General features: G+C 44.9%; 2 protein-coding genes across 11 annotated transcripts in view; one reads left to right on the top strand and one right to left on the bottom strand.

Moving 5' to 3' along the window:
- The window catches only part of CASP9 (caspase 9), a 28,617-nt gene extending 16,742 nt beyond the window's left edge, over positions 1 to 11,875 (bottom strand). For 2 of the 5 annotated variants that reach the window (XM_037828454.1, XM_037828453.1), the window contains exons 1-2: positions 9,748 to 9,984; positions 6,095 to 6,485 (exon numbers count right to left, since the gene is read on the bottom strand). In XM_037828454.1, coding sequence (XP_037684382.1) covers positions 6,095 to 6,485; positions 9,748 to 9,879 — 523 coding nt within the window. In that variant the 5' untranslated portion in view covers positions 9,880 to 9,984. Of the gene's footprint in view, positions 1 to 6,094; positions 6,486 to 9,747; positions 9,985 to 11,858 lie in introns of those variants that run through there. The other 3 variants (XM_037828452.1, XM_037828455.1, XM_037828451.1) reach the window with 2 other exon arrangements.
- The window catches only part of DNAJC16 (DnaJ heat shock protein family (Hsp40) member C16), a 37,979-nt gene continuing 30,122 nt past the window's right edge, over positions 11,628 to 19,484 (top strand). Inside the window, exons 1-4 of one of the 6 annotated variants that reach the window (XM_037828447.1) lie at positions 11,628 to 11,677; positions 13,753 to 13,937; positions 17,167 to 17,233; positions 18,208 to 18,547. In XM_037828447.1, the coding sequence (XP_037684375.1) occupies positions 13,771 to 13,937; positions 17,167 to 17,233; positions 18,208 to 18,547 (574 nt within the window). In that variant the 5' untranslated portion in view covers positions 11,628 to 11,677; positions 13,753 to 13,770. Of the gene's footprint in view, positions 11,678 to 11,700; positions 11,903 to 13,697; positions 13,938 to 17,166; positions 17,234 to 18,207; positions 18,548 to 19,484 lie in introns of those variants that run through there. The other 5 variants (XM_037828444.1, XM_037828446.1, XM_037828445.1 and 2 more) reach the window with 5 other exon arrangements.

Genomic DNA, 19,484 nt, shown 5'->3' with positions numbered 1-19,484 from the left:
TCTTTGATGCAATCTTGAGGGGGCAGACATCAGTGTTGATTGAGTTGGAATCCTTTGATTGTTTCCAGGGAGATGTGACTCAATCAACTGTGGGGCAAAACATTTGACTGGATTATTCCCATGGAGATATGGACCCAGCCCATTCAGGGTGGGTCTTGATTTAATCACTGGAGTCTTATGAAAGAGCTCAGACAGAAGGAGCTCAGAGCAGCTGAGAGAGACATTTTGAAGATGGCCATTGAAAGTAGAATTTTGCTACTTCAGAGTTTGCCTGGGAGAAATAAGACAATACTCCCAAATGCCTAAAGAGAAATGTCCTGGGAGAAATCCATTTTGAAACACAACCTGGGAGCAAAGGAAGAAGATACCAGCCACGTGCCTTCCCAGACAACAGAGACGTTCCAGACACCAGTGGCCATTCTTCTGTGAAGGTACCCATTGTTGACACCTTAGCTTGGACACCCTCATGGCCTTCAGACTATAAATTTGTAACCAAATAAACCCCCTTTATAAAAGCAATCCATTTCTGATATTTTGCATAACAGCAGCATTAGCAAACCAGAACAATGGATAAACAAACTATAACACTGTTGAATAACAGAAAGCATGTACAACCTAAAATGAATGAGCTACTGATATACGCAAGGGTGTGGATGAAAAAGTCAGACACAGAAGAATATATAGAGTGTGATTCCATTTATAGTATATGAAATTCAAGATGAGAAAGAGTTAGAAAAGCTCCAGGAGAGCAGTCGGCCCCTGTATGTGGAACCCACGGGACCAGCAAAGAGAAGGTCCTCTGAAATATTTGCAGAATGAATAAATGAGTAAAGATGGTTGTTTTTGCTTTGATGTCAAAAGTTTTCATTTCAGTTGGCAAAAACTCAACTGGCCACCAGCCTATGAGGTGGTTGGACTTTTTTTTTCTTTTTTAAACAAAGAGGACCCAGTGACTAACTCCAAGTCACCTTGGAGCCTGTACTTGAGTTCCAATGAGGGGGCCATCCATTGCTTAGGGCGGGCCTGGACCACTTGTTGGGAACTACTATCTCACTGATTTAAAGCCACAGCAGAAAAGCATCGCCTTCCATTTTTACAAACTAGAAATGGCTTTACTAATAGAAAGAAGACTCCTATTGGTCCACAGACTTAATTCTGAGAACTCCAAAATTCCACTGCACCCCAAAAATACAACCATTAACCATTGCTGAGGAATTCATTCATTCCCCAAATTAGCACTAAAGAGTCACAAAGCAAAATGTCTGTTCCCAAGGGGCTCACAGCTGTTGGGGGGGGCATGGAGGGAGCAAATCAACATGGCACGGTGTTGAGGCCCAAAGAGAGGCCAGGGTGGCCAGGGACCGAGAGGAGGAGCTGTTGGTGACACCTCACCTGAGTCTTGAAGGAGGAGCAGGAAGGTGATCCATAGAAAGAGGTAGGGAGGGCATCCCAGGCAGAGGCACAGCAGGGACAAGAGCAGGGAAATAGGGCATGGCATGCTGGGAACTGCACATCCAAGTACCTCATGCATGAGAACAGTTTCTCCCAAAATGACTGCCTCCTGGGGGACAACACACAGGCACAGTTAAGTGTTTGTGCAAAAGAAACAGTCTTATAGCCTGAGAGTCACTGGGCGTATGCTCAGCCTCCGACACAAACAGGGAAAGCACATCCTCTCTGCTGCCCAAGGGAAGGAAAGTAGATGCCCTCGGAGAGTCCAGAAGTCACTGAGAAGGAAGTACAGCTGACGAATCTCAGTAGTCATGGGACGTGAGCACGGCCACCAGTTCCAGAGTAAAGAGATCTGGAAGCCAGGTGGGGTGGGAAAGCCAAACTCTACTTTCTAGAAAGTTCCAATCCTGGTAAGACATGGACAGAGAAAGCGACTTACAGCTTCCCCAGCCCTTTCCTCACTGGGGCTCTGAGGTCCTGGCTGGGACAAATGGTTTCACCCAGGCATCATGTCTGAAACCGAGAAAGTTAATTCTGTTTTGGAGAAAAGGGTATTTTCCCCCTGAAAATCCAAAGACAAAGCCATCCTCTCTGTGTATGCCCCATGTGGTGTACCCCCAAAGCACTATCTTCGTAGCACTAACCACACTCTTTAGACCTAATTGTGCAGGCCCGGTTTAGTGGCCACTTCTCCACAAAGGAAGGCAAGGATGGAGCATCTCTGTTCAATGCTGTATCCCCAGAACCCAGCACAATGCCTAGAACTCAGCAGGTACTTACTAAATATTTGTTGAGTGAAATAATGAATAAAATGGCACAAGTATACAGACACGAAAAAAGAATGAAAGAGTTCTTTGGGAGGCAGGACTTTGGAGCCAGAGTGCCCAGGTTCAAATCCCAGCTCCCCCAGCTGCGTGCCATGGGGCAGGTTGCTCAGAGCCTCTAAGCCTCCGTTCTCACCATGGATATCATGGGGATACCAGGAGCAATCTTTTCATTGGGTGGTGATGAGGTCTCAGTTAATTAATGCATGTGAGGCACCTAAAACAGAGCCTGGAGCATGCAAATACTCAATGAAAATTAGCTTAGCTATTATTATTCACTGACATTCATCCTTCAAAGCAGGGTTTCTCCATCTTGGCACTATTGGCATTTTGAGCTGGATAATTCTTTTGTTGTAGAGGCTGATTATGGGTTGAAGGGTGTTTATCAGCTTCCCCAGCCAGTTGCACCCATTTACCCCCAGTTGTGACAACCAAAAATGTCTCTAGACATTGTCAAATGTCCCCCGGGAGACAAAATCACCCCTGGTTGAGAACCACTGATCTAGACGACCACCCTTTCCCATATTGGCTTATTAAAGGCTCAGAGAAGTCCTTTAAAGCTCATTCCAGCTTTTCCCACACCTACTTGATGACAGAACTCTTGGGAAACATTCCTATGCAGGACCCAGGAGCCTAAGGCCACGGCCTAAAAGGGTGTCGTTCAGCAGCATCAGTGGTAGACGGGACAGTCACTCTCTAAAGCTGGAGGACCTGGGCCCGAGTCCCAGCCCTGCCCTGGAACCTCCCTTGTGACTGGGTGGCTCTCAGGGCCCAGCTTCCTTACCTGTGGATGGGGTATAATTACCGAGGGCAGGCCCCACCTAACACCACGCAGGGTGGTTCTAGGACCTGAGAAAGCACTGTGCACACTGTGAAGTGATATACCCATTGAAGGTGATCTTATCGTTGCCAATTATTTACCTCTCAGATTTACGATCCTCCTGGGAATAAACGTTCGCATCAAACAGGAAATAAAACACCTTAGAAAAAATCAGCAAGCTTCATTCCAGACCCCTTGCCCTAAATGACTCAAATTTGTACTTCCCAGAGGCAGAGATAACCAGAGCTGGGCTTTGTATTTTACCAGCCTCCTTTCACAGTAGGAGAGTGAAGTGCACCAGCAATTTCAGGGCAGCCTTTTTCCCTTATCCCTCAAACAAATGCAACGTTACATCCTCATCATTAAAGCAAGGTTTCTCTGCTTTAATGGGCAGTCCAAAACAGATTCTTCTTTTTCCCCATCTCATAGGAAAAGGTGAGAAACTTTTCATACTCATTGTTGACAAGAGTGTGGGCAAAGAGGCACCTCTACTCATGGTTGGTTTTGAAGTACGAGTTGATAGCACCTATCAGAAGGAACTTCTACCCTTTAACCCAGTAATTTCATTTCTAGAAACGTATCCTGCAGTCAGAGATTGATGCACAACCAAGGCCACTGCAGAAACAACACAAAGGTCCATTAACAGGATAATGAAATACAGTGCAAGGAGCCTGTGGGGCTCCACAGCAGAGCAGATGAGGGGGGATGCCTTCTCACTAGTGTGTCATTTGCAGTGCCACGTTTTGAGTTTTGCAATCTGTGACTCCCTTTGCTCAACAGTAAAATGGGGGAACTGTAGCACCTACCTCACCCGGGAGCTGGGAAAAATAAATTAGACCATTCACGCAAGCACTTTGAACAGTGCCTGGCAAATGGTAAGTTCTCACGAACATTAACCCTTGGTATTATCACTATTCACATACATGCAACGTGCAACGTGCAAGGCAACCGTGAAACAGGAAGTGTTAGATCCCTACGTGCTGCCGTGGAGATGAAGCCCTACCTCGAAAAAATCAAAATGTCCATCAGCAGGATGGTTAAATAAACTGTGGATTGTTCCAAATAGAGAATACTATCCAGCAATGAAACAGAATGAACTACCAATAAGCACAACATTAAAACGAATCTCACAGATAAAATGATGAGTGAAAGAAGCCAGGCTTAAAAGAGTAGATGCCGTAGGATTTCATTTATGTTGAAATTCAAGGAAAAGCAGGGATCTATGGTGATAGAGGTCAGAGAAGCGGGGTGGGGGGAGGAGTGGGTCTAAACCAGGAAGAAACATGAGAGTCTTAAAGCATGCCGGAATATTCTATATCTTGATGATCCGGGTGTTAAGTACCTGTGTGTACACATAGGTAAAGATCATCCAACTATACTCTGGGGATTGATGCATTTTACCACATGTACGTCATACCACAACAATTTTTTTAAAAATGCAAGTTGCAAAAACTGGGTGCATTGTATAGTTCTTTTATTAAATACACACACATATATGTTGCATATCCATAGAAAAAGTCTCTTAAAAGTCTCAAAAGAAAATATGAGTACCACAAATCTAAGATATCCTGAGTTCCCTGCTCTAAACCTGAGCTCCCACATCCTTGGTGAAGCAGACCCCATGGGACTAGCCAGTGAGCTCTTCCCCAGCATTTTTTACCTCCGTTGTGTCACGGACATGTGCATCCCTGACTGTCCTTGTAAACACCAGCCTACGTAGTAACAGTGCCCCCACACACTTAGGGGCACTCATGAATATGCAAAGCATTTTCACATAGGGGATCTCACTTCATCTCAACAGTCCCTGTGAGCCAAATAATCAGAGCCCCAATTCCACATTCATTCATTTATCCATTAACATCCATTTATCCACAAGCAGCTCGGACAAGCAGGCATGCTACACCATAAGATAAACTGCAGCACCGGAGAGTCAGCATGGAAGGACAGAAAAGAGAATGGGCTCTGGCATCACCTGAACCAGGGGTCAAACCCCAGTGCTATCACTTACCAGCCTTTTCAACTTAGGCAAACTATTTAATCTCCCTGTGCTTTAGTTTCTTCATCAACAAGGATGGTGTGCTGGTTTGGCTGTATTATGTCCCCCAAAACGCCATGTTCTTTGATGCAATCTTGTGGTGGCAGATGTACTAGTGTTGATTAGATTGGAACTCTCTGATCGAGTGTTTCCATGGAGATGTGACTCAATCAACTGTGAGTGAAAAGTTTGACTGGACAATTTCCATGGAGGTGTTACCCTGCCCACTCAGGGTGGGTGTTAACTGGATCACTGGAGTTGTATAAAGGAGTTCAAGACAGAAGGACCTCAGAGCAATTGAGAGTGACATTTTGAAGAGGAGCTGCAGCCTAGAGAGGAACATCCTAGGAGAAAGCCATTTTGAAACCAGAACTCCAGAGCAGATGCCAGCCACGTGCCTTCCCACCTAACAGAGGTTTTCCAGACGCCATTGGCCGTACTTCAGTGAAGGTAGCCGATATTGATGCCTTACCTTGGACATTTCATGAACTTAAGACTGTAACTGTGTAACCAAATAAGCCACCTTTATAAAAGCCGATCCATTTCTGGTATTTTGCATAATGACAGCATTAGCAAACCAGAACAGATAGATCTAATGACACCTGCCTTGCAGGGTTGTTGTAGGGGATAGAGGTAACAGAATGTACGCCTGACACCAGGGGAGGGGTGGGGACTCCCTCCTGCCCACCCAGACCCAGAGGAAAATTCCAAACAACCAACCTGATTTTGAAACAATGATCAAAACCTAGGACATCCAAAGCATCTGCACATGCATCTCAGAGGAAGGGCTGCCAAAATTAATCTCCCAAAGACTTACTAGAATATTCCACCCATCCTCTCTGAGTACTCAGAAAGATAACACCAAAATTAACTTGTGTATCTCAGCCCACCCAGCAGTAACAACAGTCATTCCCCAGTGGCAGCTCACCACACCCACTCACCAACCACTCTCCCGATACTCACAGGCATCACCAAATCCCCCAGTGTCTGCCAGCCCGGGCACCTCTGGTCTGAGGTCCTCTGGTCTGAGCTTAGATGGCCACAGCTCCTCAGGCCCCAGCACCACTGGAGTGAGGTTTCCCACGGTTGGCTTTGATGGATCCCATGCCATGGCTCTGGGCTCCTCCAGTTTGAGGCCCACTGGTCCCAGCACCACAGGCACGAGCTGCAGGGGTCTGACAGCCTTCGGTTCCCGCCGCCCTGCTTGGCTGTGTGTGCTCAGGAGGGAAGCCAGCGCATCCTGGCCTGTATCCTCCAGGCAGGAGATGAACAAAAGAAGGGCCTGACTCCCTCGGGTCTCCAGATCGATGACCAGCTGCCTGGCCTGATCCCGCCGAGACCCAGAGCCTGCCCGCTGTTTGGAAAGAAAAACATGCACTGAGTACCCAGACACTCTCCTTGTCCCCCATTTCCTCTCTGGTATAAGTCTCAATAGTCAGGCACACAGGCAAAATCTGAGCCTACGGGTGCACTGAATCTGTGCCACTGGCCAGCCTTTATCTGCTAATTTGACCAATATTTTGGAGGCATCTACTCTGTGCCCAGCACTCTGTTAAGTGCCAAAAATACAGTAGTGCCCAGTCTTGGCCCTCAGGGAGCAAATCCCTAGTTAGGGGTACAAACAGACAAATCAACAATTACACAGCAATGACAGAAGGGCCAGGAGGGAAAGCACATGGAGCTGGGAAGGTACAGGGGTACTCAATTCAGCCTTGGGGGGTCAGGGGTGACTCCAGGAGGGGAAAACTTAGCTGAGGCCCCTGGTACCATTTGGAAATGGACAGAAAATTCAGAGGAATGTAAGGGGGGTGGGGTAGTGGTAGTGGGGAGGAACAAGGCCCTTGCATGGTCATGCCAAGAAATTTGTCCTGAGAGCTGTAGGGAGCTACTGAAGAGTTTTAAGAAGGGCGTTTGCCTTCTAGAAAAATCATCCTGGGGGCAAAGTAGACAATGGAAGGGAATGAGCCACAGTCCAAACAAAAGGTGGCAAAGCTGGTGTCAGTGGAATGGTGAGAAGTGAGAGGACGGATCAGTGAAACAAGCAGGGAAAACCAGCAGGATTGGGCATTGGTTGGGTGGACTGAGAAGGAGGAATGGTGGAGGTTGGCAGGTTCTGCCAGTTTGTACCCCAAAACACCATTATCTTTGATGTAATCTTGTGTGGGCAGACGTATTAGTGTTGATTAGATTGTAATTCTTTGAGTGTTTCCATGGAGATGTGACCCACCCAACTGTGGGTGATGACTCTGATTGTACAGTTTCCATAGAGGTGTGGCCCCACCCATTCAGCACAGGCCTTGATTAATTTACTACAGCACTATACAAGCTCAGACAGAAGGAGTGAGCTTGCTACAGCCAAAAGGGACACTTTGAAGAACACACAGGAGCTAGAAAGAGAGGAGATGCAAGTGAGAGACAGTTTGAAGATGGCCATTGAAAGCAGGCTTTTGCTCCAGAAGAGCTAAGAGAGGACAAATGCCCCAAGAGCAACTAAGAGTGACATTTTTGAGGAACTGCAGCCTAGAGAGGAATGTCCTGGGAGAAAGCCATTTGGAACCAGAACTCCAGAGCAGATGCCAGCCATGTGCCTTCCCAGCCACCAGAGGTTTTCTGGATACCTCTGGCCATCCTCCAGCTAAGGTACCTGATTGCTGATGTGTTACTTTGGACATTTTATGGCCTTAAGACTATAACTGTGTAACCAAATAAACCCCCTTTTATAAAAGCCAATCCATCTCTGGTGTTTTGCATTCCGGCAGCATTAGCAAACCAGAACACAGGTATTAGAGTGGTTGGGCTGGCTGCTGAGACCGGGAACAGGGTGAGCGCAGGAGGAAGAGGCTGGTTGTCTGTTGCCTGTCATTTGAGACCCAGCACTGGGCAGGTTCCTCAGGATCCAGAGGAAGAAGACAGCACCTTGTCCTCCAACAACCTATAGCAGCACTGTCCAAGAGAACTTCCCATGATGGAAATGTTCTCTATCTGAGCTATCCAATGGAGTAGCCATGAGCCAGCCATTCGTGTGGCTGCTGAGCTTTAGGGTACCACAACTAAGGAACTGAATTTTATTTTATTTTATTTTATTTTATTTTATTTTATTTTAATTACATCAAGTTTATGTTTAAATAACCACATGAGGATAATGGCTTCTATATGGAACAGCACAAACCTACAGTGTCACTGGGAGGATAATTCTCACTCACAAAACTACTTCTCTGCAAGTAGATTTCCCTCAACAACTACTGGTCCCTCAACAACCTTAAGGGGTTAAAGGACAATTATCCCTACTTTACAGATGATGGAAACTGAGTCGCAGAAAGGTTTTGCAACTTGCTAATAATAGGCAGCAAAGCCAGGATGAGGTCCCAGATCCATCTGGCTCCAAAGCCTGCATGTTTATCAGCCAGGCCAGGTGGGGCGAAATGGCAACCTGTGGTCCACACGGGGTTCTAAAAAGTTCTGAATTTGTTGCCAAATAATTTTTTGACATTAAAATCAAGATTTCCAGCTTCTGTTTAAAAAGGAGAAAGTTCTGGCAAGACCATATCAGCATTCTGGTATGATCACACTCAGCCGGAGCCGGGATGACAGAGCTGCCCTCTGCAGTGCCCACCGAAAGGGCCTCCCGGGCCACCTCTGTGGACGTGCCTGAAGGCAAGGACCAAGTTCTCGGACCATTGTCACTCCTCAGTGCAGGCCACACGGCAGGTGCTCATAAAACTTCTTTTGTTTTTATTATTATTAATTGATAATTACCTATGTGACACCTGAATATCTTCTCCCACTAAAGACTTCTTCTCTAGGTCAGGCCAAGCTCCTGGATAATTCAGAAACCAGAGGCTTGGCCTGCAAGGCAACCCACAGGGCGCTGGACCAGGGAGGGGAGGGCCAGGGGCCTCCAGCAAGCCACTCACTCCCGCTGTGTCTGGTGCTGGGAAATACCTCGGGGCCCTCCTTACCTCCCAGGCCTATGGGAGGGCCACGTGACACAACAGACATGAACTCGCTTCTAGAGAAAACTTCAGATGTTGACTTTGTTTTTCTCTCCAATACTTGCATCCTGTTCCCTCATTTTCTTTATCTTCTTTAGTCCTCAGGACACTACTACTGATGTCCCCATTTCACAGCCTCTGCCACTGAAGTTCAAAGAGGTTACCCCACCTGCTGGAGGACACGCTGCCAGGCAGTCTGATGCCAACGTGGGTGCCCTAAACCCCCATTCCTAGAGGAGGAAAAACAAACACACAAGCCTCCTTCCTTGCAAGAAGTGCAAAGCGCTGCAGCAGGTAAACAGCGTAAACTGGTGGCGCAAGGCGTGCAATCGCTTTAGCAAAACACTCAAAGAGGTGTTTGAGATTGGTTATGCTAGTTACATCAGGGGGCTCGATTCCAAGTGAAGGAAAACGGGGAACGTTCCCACACAAGGAGGATGAATAATGGATGGCATGTTAGGAGAGGGCGGGCGGGACGGTGGGTCCTCTGCCAGCTCGGCCTGTAGGCCATGTGGTGGCTTCGGCAGCCCCCTCCGCGCGGCCTCGCTGTCCCCACCTGTGACATGGAAGTCTGCAGGCAGCACGGGAAGCGGGGCGCACCGCTGGGCGGGGGCGGGGGCGCACCTGCATGTCCTCGATCATGTCCGGCGTGAAGAGCCCGCGGTTCACCAGCGCGTCCCAGAGCTCGGTCACCTGCAGCTCGCGGACCAGCCGCAGCCGGCACCGCCGCAGGAGCTGCCGGTCCGCGTCGTCCATGGCGGGCAGACGGTCGGGCCCCCGGGTCGCCTCTGTCCACTTCCGGGCCTCGGTCGCCGCGTCCACCCCTGGACGGGATCCGCCCTCTATTTACGCCCTTTCCCCGCCCCGACCCCGCGCCACCGTTCGGACCACCGGGTGCTGTCCCCACCCCGCCACTGCCTCCGCGCCCACCGCCGGGACCCCAGACCCCTCCTCCACGCCCTTCCCGGCTTGGCGCCGGGTGGCAGCGCCCCCGCCCCACCTCCGGGCCCAGTCGGCTCCGCCTCCGCGGCAAACCCCCGCCCTGGTCCCGCCTTCGCGCCACCGCCCCGCCCCAGGACGAGCGGCCGCTCCACCACCCGCCCCGCGGCACCTCCCGGCTCCGGCCCGCCTCCCAAGCGCGGCTACCGCTTCGCGATCGTGACACTCATTCCTGGTCTGCCGCAGGCCCCTCGCTAGAATTCACAAAGACCCCGCCTTTACAGACACTCGGAGGGGGGGTCACACTGCTAATAAGAGACCCTCCAATGTATGGCTTCCTTCTATATCCCTCCCCTGTGCCCCCTAAAACTGTAAGTCCCTTCGCCCCCACTCCCGTGCCCAGATTTCGCTGCTTTGGCTCGTGTGTACTGTTCCAAACACGCGTGTTTTCATTCAACAAAGCCTCCTGCACACACACTCTTCATCCCCTCTTCCCTCCCTCCCACCCTAGCGCCTTTCAAAAAGAAAAACTGGCAGAAATCTCGTCCTCTGAACTCCCATAGTTTGAATGGCTCATTAGCAAGCTTCAAAAATATCTGCTCCTATTTACTGAGTATTTGCTATGTTCCACCGACTGTGTTAGCCGAGGGCTCCTTACATGCATTTGTTTATCCCTCACTACAATCCTGCCAAGAAGTTTTCTTTTCCCCCATTTTACAGATGTGGACCCTAAGGCTCTAGGGAGTGAAGTTCAGGGTAGTAAGTGACAGAGGCAGTTAGGATTCAAACCCAGGAGCCCATCTTAGAAAGTGATCTCTTGAGCAGCCAAACCTCAGCCAGCCCCATTGGTTCGTTTATTCAACAAATATTTGTTGAGGGCCTGGATGTGCCAAGATCTGTGCTGGCATGAAAGAATATAGAAGTGGAAAAAACAGACAAACACCCTTACTCTTAGGGGCTTGCATTGCAATGGGGGGTGGGGAGGGGAGATATGGTATGTTTGATAGTGATAAAGGCAAAGGAGGAAAAAATTAAACCAGGTCACGTGGATATGAAATCTCTTTTAGATCCCCAAGAAACCGATCTCAATGCCTCAGAAATTTGCCTCATTCACCTGTGCCCTTCCCTTTCCCATGCTTAGCACAGGGCCTGGCACATTCTAGAGCGGAGCTCATTGTTTGATAAGTGGGATTAGGAGTCCTGGAATCGAGGTCTATGCACTCCATTGAATGGCTGTGTGACCTTCAACCCGTTCCTGTCGTCTCCTGGACCTCAAGACTCCCCATCAGTACAAAGAAGAGTTGGATAGAAAGGATTCCCAAGGTTCCTCACAACTCTGACGCTCTAGGATTCTATGAATAGAGTTAAAGGGAATAGGGACCAGCGATTGCTTCCCCACCTTAGCAACCGTTGCTAGAAGAGAGACACCTCCCAGTTCGAGCGGAAACGCCTCCCTGGATCGGGGAGGTCTTTCTGGCGTCCCATCATGCATCGCGACTTCGCCTCGCTAGGAGGCACGTTTTGGCCTCTCTGGTCACGGCCATACCTTTAGCTCCTGTCGAAGCGCGCACATCGTCCCTATGGCAACCGCACCAGGAGCACACGCGAACGGCAGGTGGCAAGGGTCAAAACACATTCGTAGACGCGAAGCCCTCGATCCTTTCTGTCTACGGCTTCTGTGCGCTGGGCCTTTAAAGGTCACGTGACTCCCCTCCGGCTCGTCCCCTCCTATTTCCCCTCCCCGGGCCCGAGCGAGCTCTGGTCTGGATTGGAGGCTCCCAGCCCGGCAGACTTACTGGTGCACGGACGCCTCAACCAGTTAGGCCGGTGCCCTTTCCCGGTAACTCCCTCCCTGCGTGACGCGAGGAGCCGCGGACGCGGCGGGGCCGGCAAGCCCAGGGATCTCCCGTCAGTTCTTTCTCGTTCCTGGAGGGGGGGAACCCGGAGCCGACGGGGCCCGGCCCAGCGCTCTCGCGGGGCGGCGGGGGAGGGGGCGGCCTCCTGGAGGGTTGCGACCTCCGGCGGGAGCTCGAGGCAGCGCACCGAGCGTGTTTCTGGGAGCTGCTGCCTGGTACAGGGGATGCTTCCCGAGGGCAGGCAGCCTACCTGTTGGGCAGGTTGTTTCCTGCCCTGAGGCCGGTACAGTCAGGCTCGAGATTGTAAGCTGAGCTTCATAGTCCCACGCCCCTTGGGCCCTCTAATTGGAGAGGAGACTGATAAAGTGATTGTACTGCTTGGTAGAAATAATGATAATGACTAAGTGCCACTTGACTCTTTGACCCGGTACTCAATAAATCCTTTACGTACATTTAATCCCCATGACAGTCCTTCGAGGTAGTACTATTTATCCCTATTTTATGAATAAGGACACTGAAGCTTATAAGTAGCTTGCTCAAGGTCAGGAAGTGGTGGAGGATGGATTCCAACCCTAGTCTGATCCAGAGCCCAGTCGCCACATCGCTTTGTTTTCTAACCCTCTGTAAGGCTCCAGAAACACTGTAGGTCAAGATAAGTTGCCTTGACTAGGAGGAAACTGGTTTGTCTTAGGATGTTATTCACCACGCATGCACTCGTAAACTGATTCATCTTCACATTAGCCAATTTTGTGAGGACTCCCAGGCAGCATTAGACTTCCACTTGTCAAAATCCCCGAGTATGACAGCTTTGACCCTCTTAAGTAGAGTGTCTCGTTAGAGACTTGAATCTTAAAACTTTAATAATTTATGAGAAGTCAAGATAGATATGGCCTTTGAAAAATCATTGTATAGTATCACAAAGATCATAATCCTGGAATGTAAATGCTGGTGCAATACCAGCAGTACCTTCTTCGTTAACCACCCAGGATTATTTCCAAATCCTGCAATGAATTCAATCACTGCACTCACCAGAGATGGAACATAAAACACGTTAAGACTATGTCTGCTCTACAGTCTTTGCCATTAGTCCCACTTTATATGAGAAAAAAAAAAACACTTTTTTTCTCATCATTTTTTATTTCTCATCTGAGATTTTCATTTCTCTTCTGAGATCTCCATTTATAATGACCATATTGCTGGTGATTAAATTAAAGAGCAGCTTCTCCAGTTTTCCTGTTTGAATGGGTGTGGTGAGAAAAAAATGGATTTGGGGCTTGCTAAATCTTAGAGTTATGTTTGTTTGTTTTTTTAAGTGTTTCACTTTAATATTTGTACTTCTTCAATGCCCGGGAAGGCCACAACTATCTCCTTTTGTAGTTTAGCAAGGGGCAAATCTTATGATTTCATAAGTTTACTTAGCATGTGCTCAGTGAATAGTCTTAAAGAAAATTTAAGCTGTTATTGTCAGAATAAATGAAATAGTGTACTCGAGATGTAGTCACCATCATTTTCCTGTTGTATTTTCCCACATCCACTTACTATTTCTTCATCTCATTCATTTTTGGTCATTTCTAAAACTTTTCTAAGCTAAGGATTCTGGAGATGTACTATTCTTATTGGTCATCTTTCTCATCTATGGTAGTTCTTATTTTGTGATACTCAAAAATCATAGCGAGATTGATTTAAAAGATATGATCAAACAACTTGACACTTTTCCTGCAAAATATCTCATGTTTGCTTTGTTTTTCATCCCTATATCTTATGCCTTTACCTAAAAAGCAAGACTGTCCAGGTTTCTGCCACTGAGACTTAACTGCCTCTTCAATCATTTCAGCTCTGGAAAGGAAGAGAAATGGAAGTGAAAAAGTTGAGCATTTCCTGGCAGTTCTTGATAGTTCTGATTCTGATCCTGCAAATTCTGTCTGCGTTGGATTTTGACCCGTACAGAGTCCTAGGGGTCAGCCGAACAGCCAATCAGGCAGATATTAAAAAGGCTTATAAGAAGCTCGCCCGGGAATGGTAGGTGAAACAAAGAAATAGCAGTGTAATATAAGCTAAGCAGTTTTAGCAGGAGAATGAAACCTAAATAATGATTAGCTTTTATCTGTCTCAGTCTCTGTGTTCTATATATATGTGTGTGTGTGTATGTGTGTCTAAAATATTTTAAGTGAGAGAAATAATGTTCAATTATTCTGTAATTTTGAGTGATGAGATTAAACCTATGTTATTATGAAATCCCCTCTTAGGAATTCTTGGACTTAGAGAAATTGCCTTAGATACTGTTGGCATATCTAATGTTTAAGTAGGATGGGAGCTTTAATTTAAAAAGCACTGTAATCAATGGATAAGCTACCCATCCCAATATATGTAAATCATGATGTAATTTTTATGAGTATAATTGCTAAATGAAACACCTTCCAATCCTGTTCTCTTAAGTTATTACTTTTTAAGCTTTTTAAGAAAATTTTTAGAGCAAGAGCTTGATTTTCACCCTCAGTTGAAAAAGAATATTCAGGAACTGAGTACATTACTTTAAAAAATGATCTTATGGAAAAAAATCATCTTTATCTGTAGGTAGAGTATATGCAAGAGGATAGACACATGTTTATAAATTAGCAGAATAGCGTTAAGTATAAAACTTATTTTGACCAATGTCATCAGTTGCTTTCACCAATGCTTTGCCCATGCCAAAGAAACAGAAGTGTTGGATTCTGTAGCTGGAGGAGTAGAGCAAGAGGAAGGGATTAGAAAGGACACGGGATGGATGAAACAACCGTAAGAGAATGAAAGAACCAACACTGAGCTCTTACTGCATGCTAGGCTCATTCTATGCTTTTTACCTCATTTAAACCTTACAGTTACCCTATAAAAAAAGATATTGTTTTTCCTGTTTTACAGATGAGATAATTGAGGTTCAGGGTTGTGAATTCCAATGTTGCTATCTACATCATTTCCAACTCTTGCCTCTTTATGTTTAAAGCAAATTTTTATAAATCTGCAATTAATTACAAGGTAGCATTGTTCTTTTGGACAGGGTACAGCCTTTGGCAACATTTTAAGAGTAGCAGAAATGATAGCTTGAGTATACAGGACTGTTAAAATATACCGCTTTGACTTTTCTGTCTTCCAGAGCTGAAAAGAGTGTTATTTTATTAATTAAATGAGTCATATGCTTCTCTTCCTTAATTGGATTCTCTCTAGGAATAATTCCCCACCATAGAAATATATAGAGGTCATGTAGTGAATGTCTCCATTTTTACTTTACCTTTGTACTTGCGCTGTGCTATTTTTTCCTACTGTTTTGGGTATGGCAATTTTAGCAGTCAGGGTTCTTCAGAGAAACAGAACTGACAGTTTATATATATGAATTTATTATAAGGAATTGGCTCCTGTAGTTGTGTGGGCAAGCAAGTCCCAATTTGCAGAGCAGGCCAGAGACTGGAAATTCTGGTGAGAGTAATGAATTCTTGAGGCAGAATTCCTTCTAATTTCTGGAACCCTCAGTTCTGCCTGATAGGCCTCTAATTGAATGAGGCCCACCCACGTTATTGGGAGTAATCTCCTTTATTTGAGAACAACTGATGGTAGATGCTAATTCCATCTACAAAATACCTCTAGGCATAAGGCATATCTCTTGATTCCATTAGAGATAATTAAACAGTTAGTAGATACCAAGTATAGTATTTTTTCCCTTTGAAATTTGTAGGATATGTACTTTAGTTGATGAAATGATTTCACATACACTGAAAATAGCATTGGTCAGTACTTTCCTAGGGCTGAATTTATCATTTTCTAAATGGTTCAACTTTGTGTCTTCCTGCAATTAGGAAAATCTTCGTTATAGGCCAAGACTGTCTTGTGGTTCCTCCCTGTTCTTGAGCCTTGGCTTCCTCTGTTTCAGGATCTGTGGTTTCAAACCAGCTCCTGAGACTCTCTTTGGTTCCATCTCCCTAAAAGCCACTTCCCAGTCTACTTCCCCTACAGGGTTCTACATGTTAAATCTTCTTTTGTATGATTACATAATTTTTGTTTTCTCAACCTTTAGCCCAAGTTTGAATGTTGGGAACACTTTTTCTTTTTGACATCCAGAAACATGCTTTTAATCATCTTGTTTCCTTACATCATACTATTTTCATTATACCTAGCTGAGATTTTTTTCCCCCATTAATAGTCATAACAAGTATTAGAGTTAAGGGAAGAATGATGTTTAAATTCAACAGTCAACATTTTGAAATTTCTTTATTTTTAGAGAAATCAGAATATGTGTTATAATTCATTCAGACATATTCCTGCTAGGATAACTTGGTCAGGGTGTAGATTTGTTTTACTCCAATGTACTTAGTGCTATTTTTAGTAGTCATTTGCTTCCCAGTAGATTATTCCTCTTTCCACAGCCTATGCTACAGGAAATTTACCAAAAGTTAGCAGAAGTGATTACATAAAGAACATGCTCCGTAATACAGAGTCTCGTAATAAAAGTGAACATGGAAAAATCAACTGGTGCAAAACACTGATTTAGGTCTTAGAGAGCTGAAGGAAGTGAAAATCAGCTGCTATTTTCCCATACTAAAATCCCAAAAGCGGAAATGATATAAATACAAGATAACATAATACTATATTACAACATGATGGATACAATTAATTGCCAGCTGTGTTCAATAGCAGATGTTAAAGATTTAGTTCTGTCTAATATTTGAAATAACCTTGCAATAAACTATACCATTTATTTTGAGAATGTGACCTGGAAGTCATTATCCATTTACAGGTAAAAAGGAATCATAAGCAGAATGGGATAACCAGGGTAATATTGAAAACTAAAATGTCCTCATTTGAAAGGCAGCAGCAAGCCGCTGTTTGGAATGTAGTTGTTACTAAACAAATTCACAGTGCATTCTAAAAACTGTTTCCTAGATAAGTTGCTTTAGCTTTGAGCTAGCATTAGCATTGTTCAAATCGGTGTAAAGACATGCATATATCCCACCTTTCCTTAATGAAATGCTGCAGGATTCACTGGTGCTTTGAACATGTGCTCAGCTGGAATGATTTGGGTAGAAATTGCCTGTTTCACAGTTTGATTTATCATAGATATCTGAAGCAATTGATGGCTTCTACCATTTATTTTAAGAAACTGTCCTAACAAAATGGCCTTCCATTTGCCTCTAAGGTAGTGAACTGTGTGTACAAGAATGTTAATTTACCATGTGTAAAAATTAAATCCATTCTCACTGCTTGCCAATTTTTGTTTCAGGCATCCTGACAAAAATAAAGATCCTGGAGCAGAAGACAAGTTCATTCAAATTAGCAAGGCTTATGAGGTATTGTGTCAAACTCAGTGATGCATCCATTAGCTCTTATAAAATATGCCTTATGTGATCAGTTTTGTAAAGGCTTCTCAGCAGGGGCATTTTCCACATGCCCTTGTCCCGGTTTCCAGATGATGGTAGAAGGGACATATTTGGCCACATCCAATCTGACAAAACAAGTACCCGAACACTTCAGTTCTTGAAAACACTGGCCAATTTTTAAAACTTTACTTGGAATTGTAGAATTACTCTGAATATCTGTCTCTTTTGCCTTTCTAGAAACTCATATAAAGAATCACAGGCCAGTTCTCTTATATTCCTTAAAGTAACACAATGTTACAAATTCATTGAAACACAAGATTTCAACAGTTTTCCAACATGCCATTTTAAGTAGATTGGTCTGGAATATACAGAGGAGATAAGTCCGTGACTTTCTGAGTCTGTGTAGAGTAATGTTCTCCAACAGACAGTGCTTAGCTCATGGGATGACACATCATCCTAAAACAGATTCTCCAGTTTTAGACTTCAGAGTTATTTTTAAATTAAAAAAAAGTCAACTATCATACAAGGCACTGAACTCAATTCTGTGGGGACTTTTTGGCGTTCACAGCTTTTCTTTTCTTGGTTTCAGTTATTCCAACTCATCTGTATGACTGAGCTAATTTTCTTGTGATTGAGCCTTGAAGATCAACATGTTAAGTTGTATTTGTTTTGCTGATGTGTTTAGAGTTATGATAGCTCAGAATCTTTAATGCCATTGTGAACATGAATATCTAAATGACTGAAGCATTTTGTTCTTGACTTTTCTATTCAAAGAAGAATTTCTTGGTATGTTGAATGAATGTGTTCAGAATATTGAATCATGTCACAATCTTTACCTTTATTTTCTCCCTATGCCTTCCAGGCTGTTTATAGAAAATTCTTTTGGGTAAACCCTTTTTTTTTTTTTTTCAGATTTATTATTGATTTTTTTGTTGTTGTTATAGATTCTTTCCAATGAAGAAAAGAGATCAAATTATGACCACTATGGAGATGCTGGAGAGAACCAGGGCTACCAGAAGCAGCACCAGCAGCGAGAGTATCGCTTCCGCCATTTCCATGAAAATTTTTATTTTGATGAATCTTTTTTTCATTTCCCTTTTAATTCTGAGCGGCGGGACTCAATTGATGAAAAGTATTTATTGCACTTTTCCCATTATGTGAATGAAGTGGTTCCAGATAGCTTCAAGAAACCCTACCTCATTAAGATCACCTCGGATTGGTGCTTTAGTTGTATTCATATTGAGCCTGTTTGGAAAGAAGTTGTTCAAGAACTTGAAGGATTAGGTAAGATCATTTTATTCATTGGCAGATGTTTATATAAGAGCAGGTAATGTTTATATCTCTTGAATTTTATGGGAGTTTGGGAAGAAGGAGCAGTTAAGGCAATTTTTCTTCCCAAGTTCATGATGACTGATGTTTTCCAGAGACAAATTTTCAAAGAGAGGAAATGTATAAGCCATTTTCATTTTGTTTTACTAACTTAAAATTTATCCTTATAGTGCCCTAATATCTAGTTGGAGGCCTAAAACATAAGAGAAGATCAAAAATTCTTGGTTGAACAAATCAATCTTTGTTGAACCTTAGACGTCAATTTTAACAGTGGTGGGTTGGCAGATAATTCTGATGCTGTTTAGGATTTCACTCTGTAATGGCCATGGGCTACCACTTTCAGTCACAGATGAGCCTTTCCTTCTTCCATATTTGCCACTTAGTGCCTATTCTAGTTTGCTAATACTGCTGGAATGCAAAACACCGGAGATGGATTGGCTTTTATAAAAGGGGTTTTATTTGGTTACACAATTACAGTCTTAAGTCCATAAAGTGTCCAAGGTAACACATCAGCAATCAGGTACCTTCACCAGAGGATGGCCAACGGTGTCCGTCCAGAAAACCTCTATTAGCTGGGAAAGCACGTGGCTGGCGTCTGCTCCAAAGTTCTGGTTTCAAAATGGCTTTCTCCCAGGACATTCCTCTCTAGGCTGCAGTTCCTCAAAAATGTCACTCTTAGTTGCTCTTGGGGTATTTGTCCTCTCTTAGCTTCTCCGGAGCTAGAGTCTGCTTTCAACGGCCATCTTCAAAACGTCTTTCATCTGCAGCTCCTGTGCTTTCTTCAAAATGTCCCTCTTGGCTGTAGCAAGCTCACTCCTTCTGTCTGATCTTACATAGTGCACCAGTAATTTAATTCAGACCCACCCTATGGGCGGGCCAGCACCTCCATGGA

This window comes from Choloepus didactylus, chromosome 2, assembly GCF_015220235.1.
Source record: "Choloepus didactylus isolate mChoDid1 chromosome 2, mChoDid1.pri, whole genome shotgun sequence".
NCBI classification, from domain to species: Eukaryota; Metazoa; Chordata; class Mammalia; order Pilosa; family Megalonychidae; genus Choloepus; species Choloepus didactylus.
Note: the sequence above shows the minus strand (reverse complement) of the source record. Positions and strands in the feature narration are given on the sequence as shown.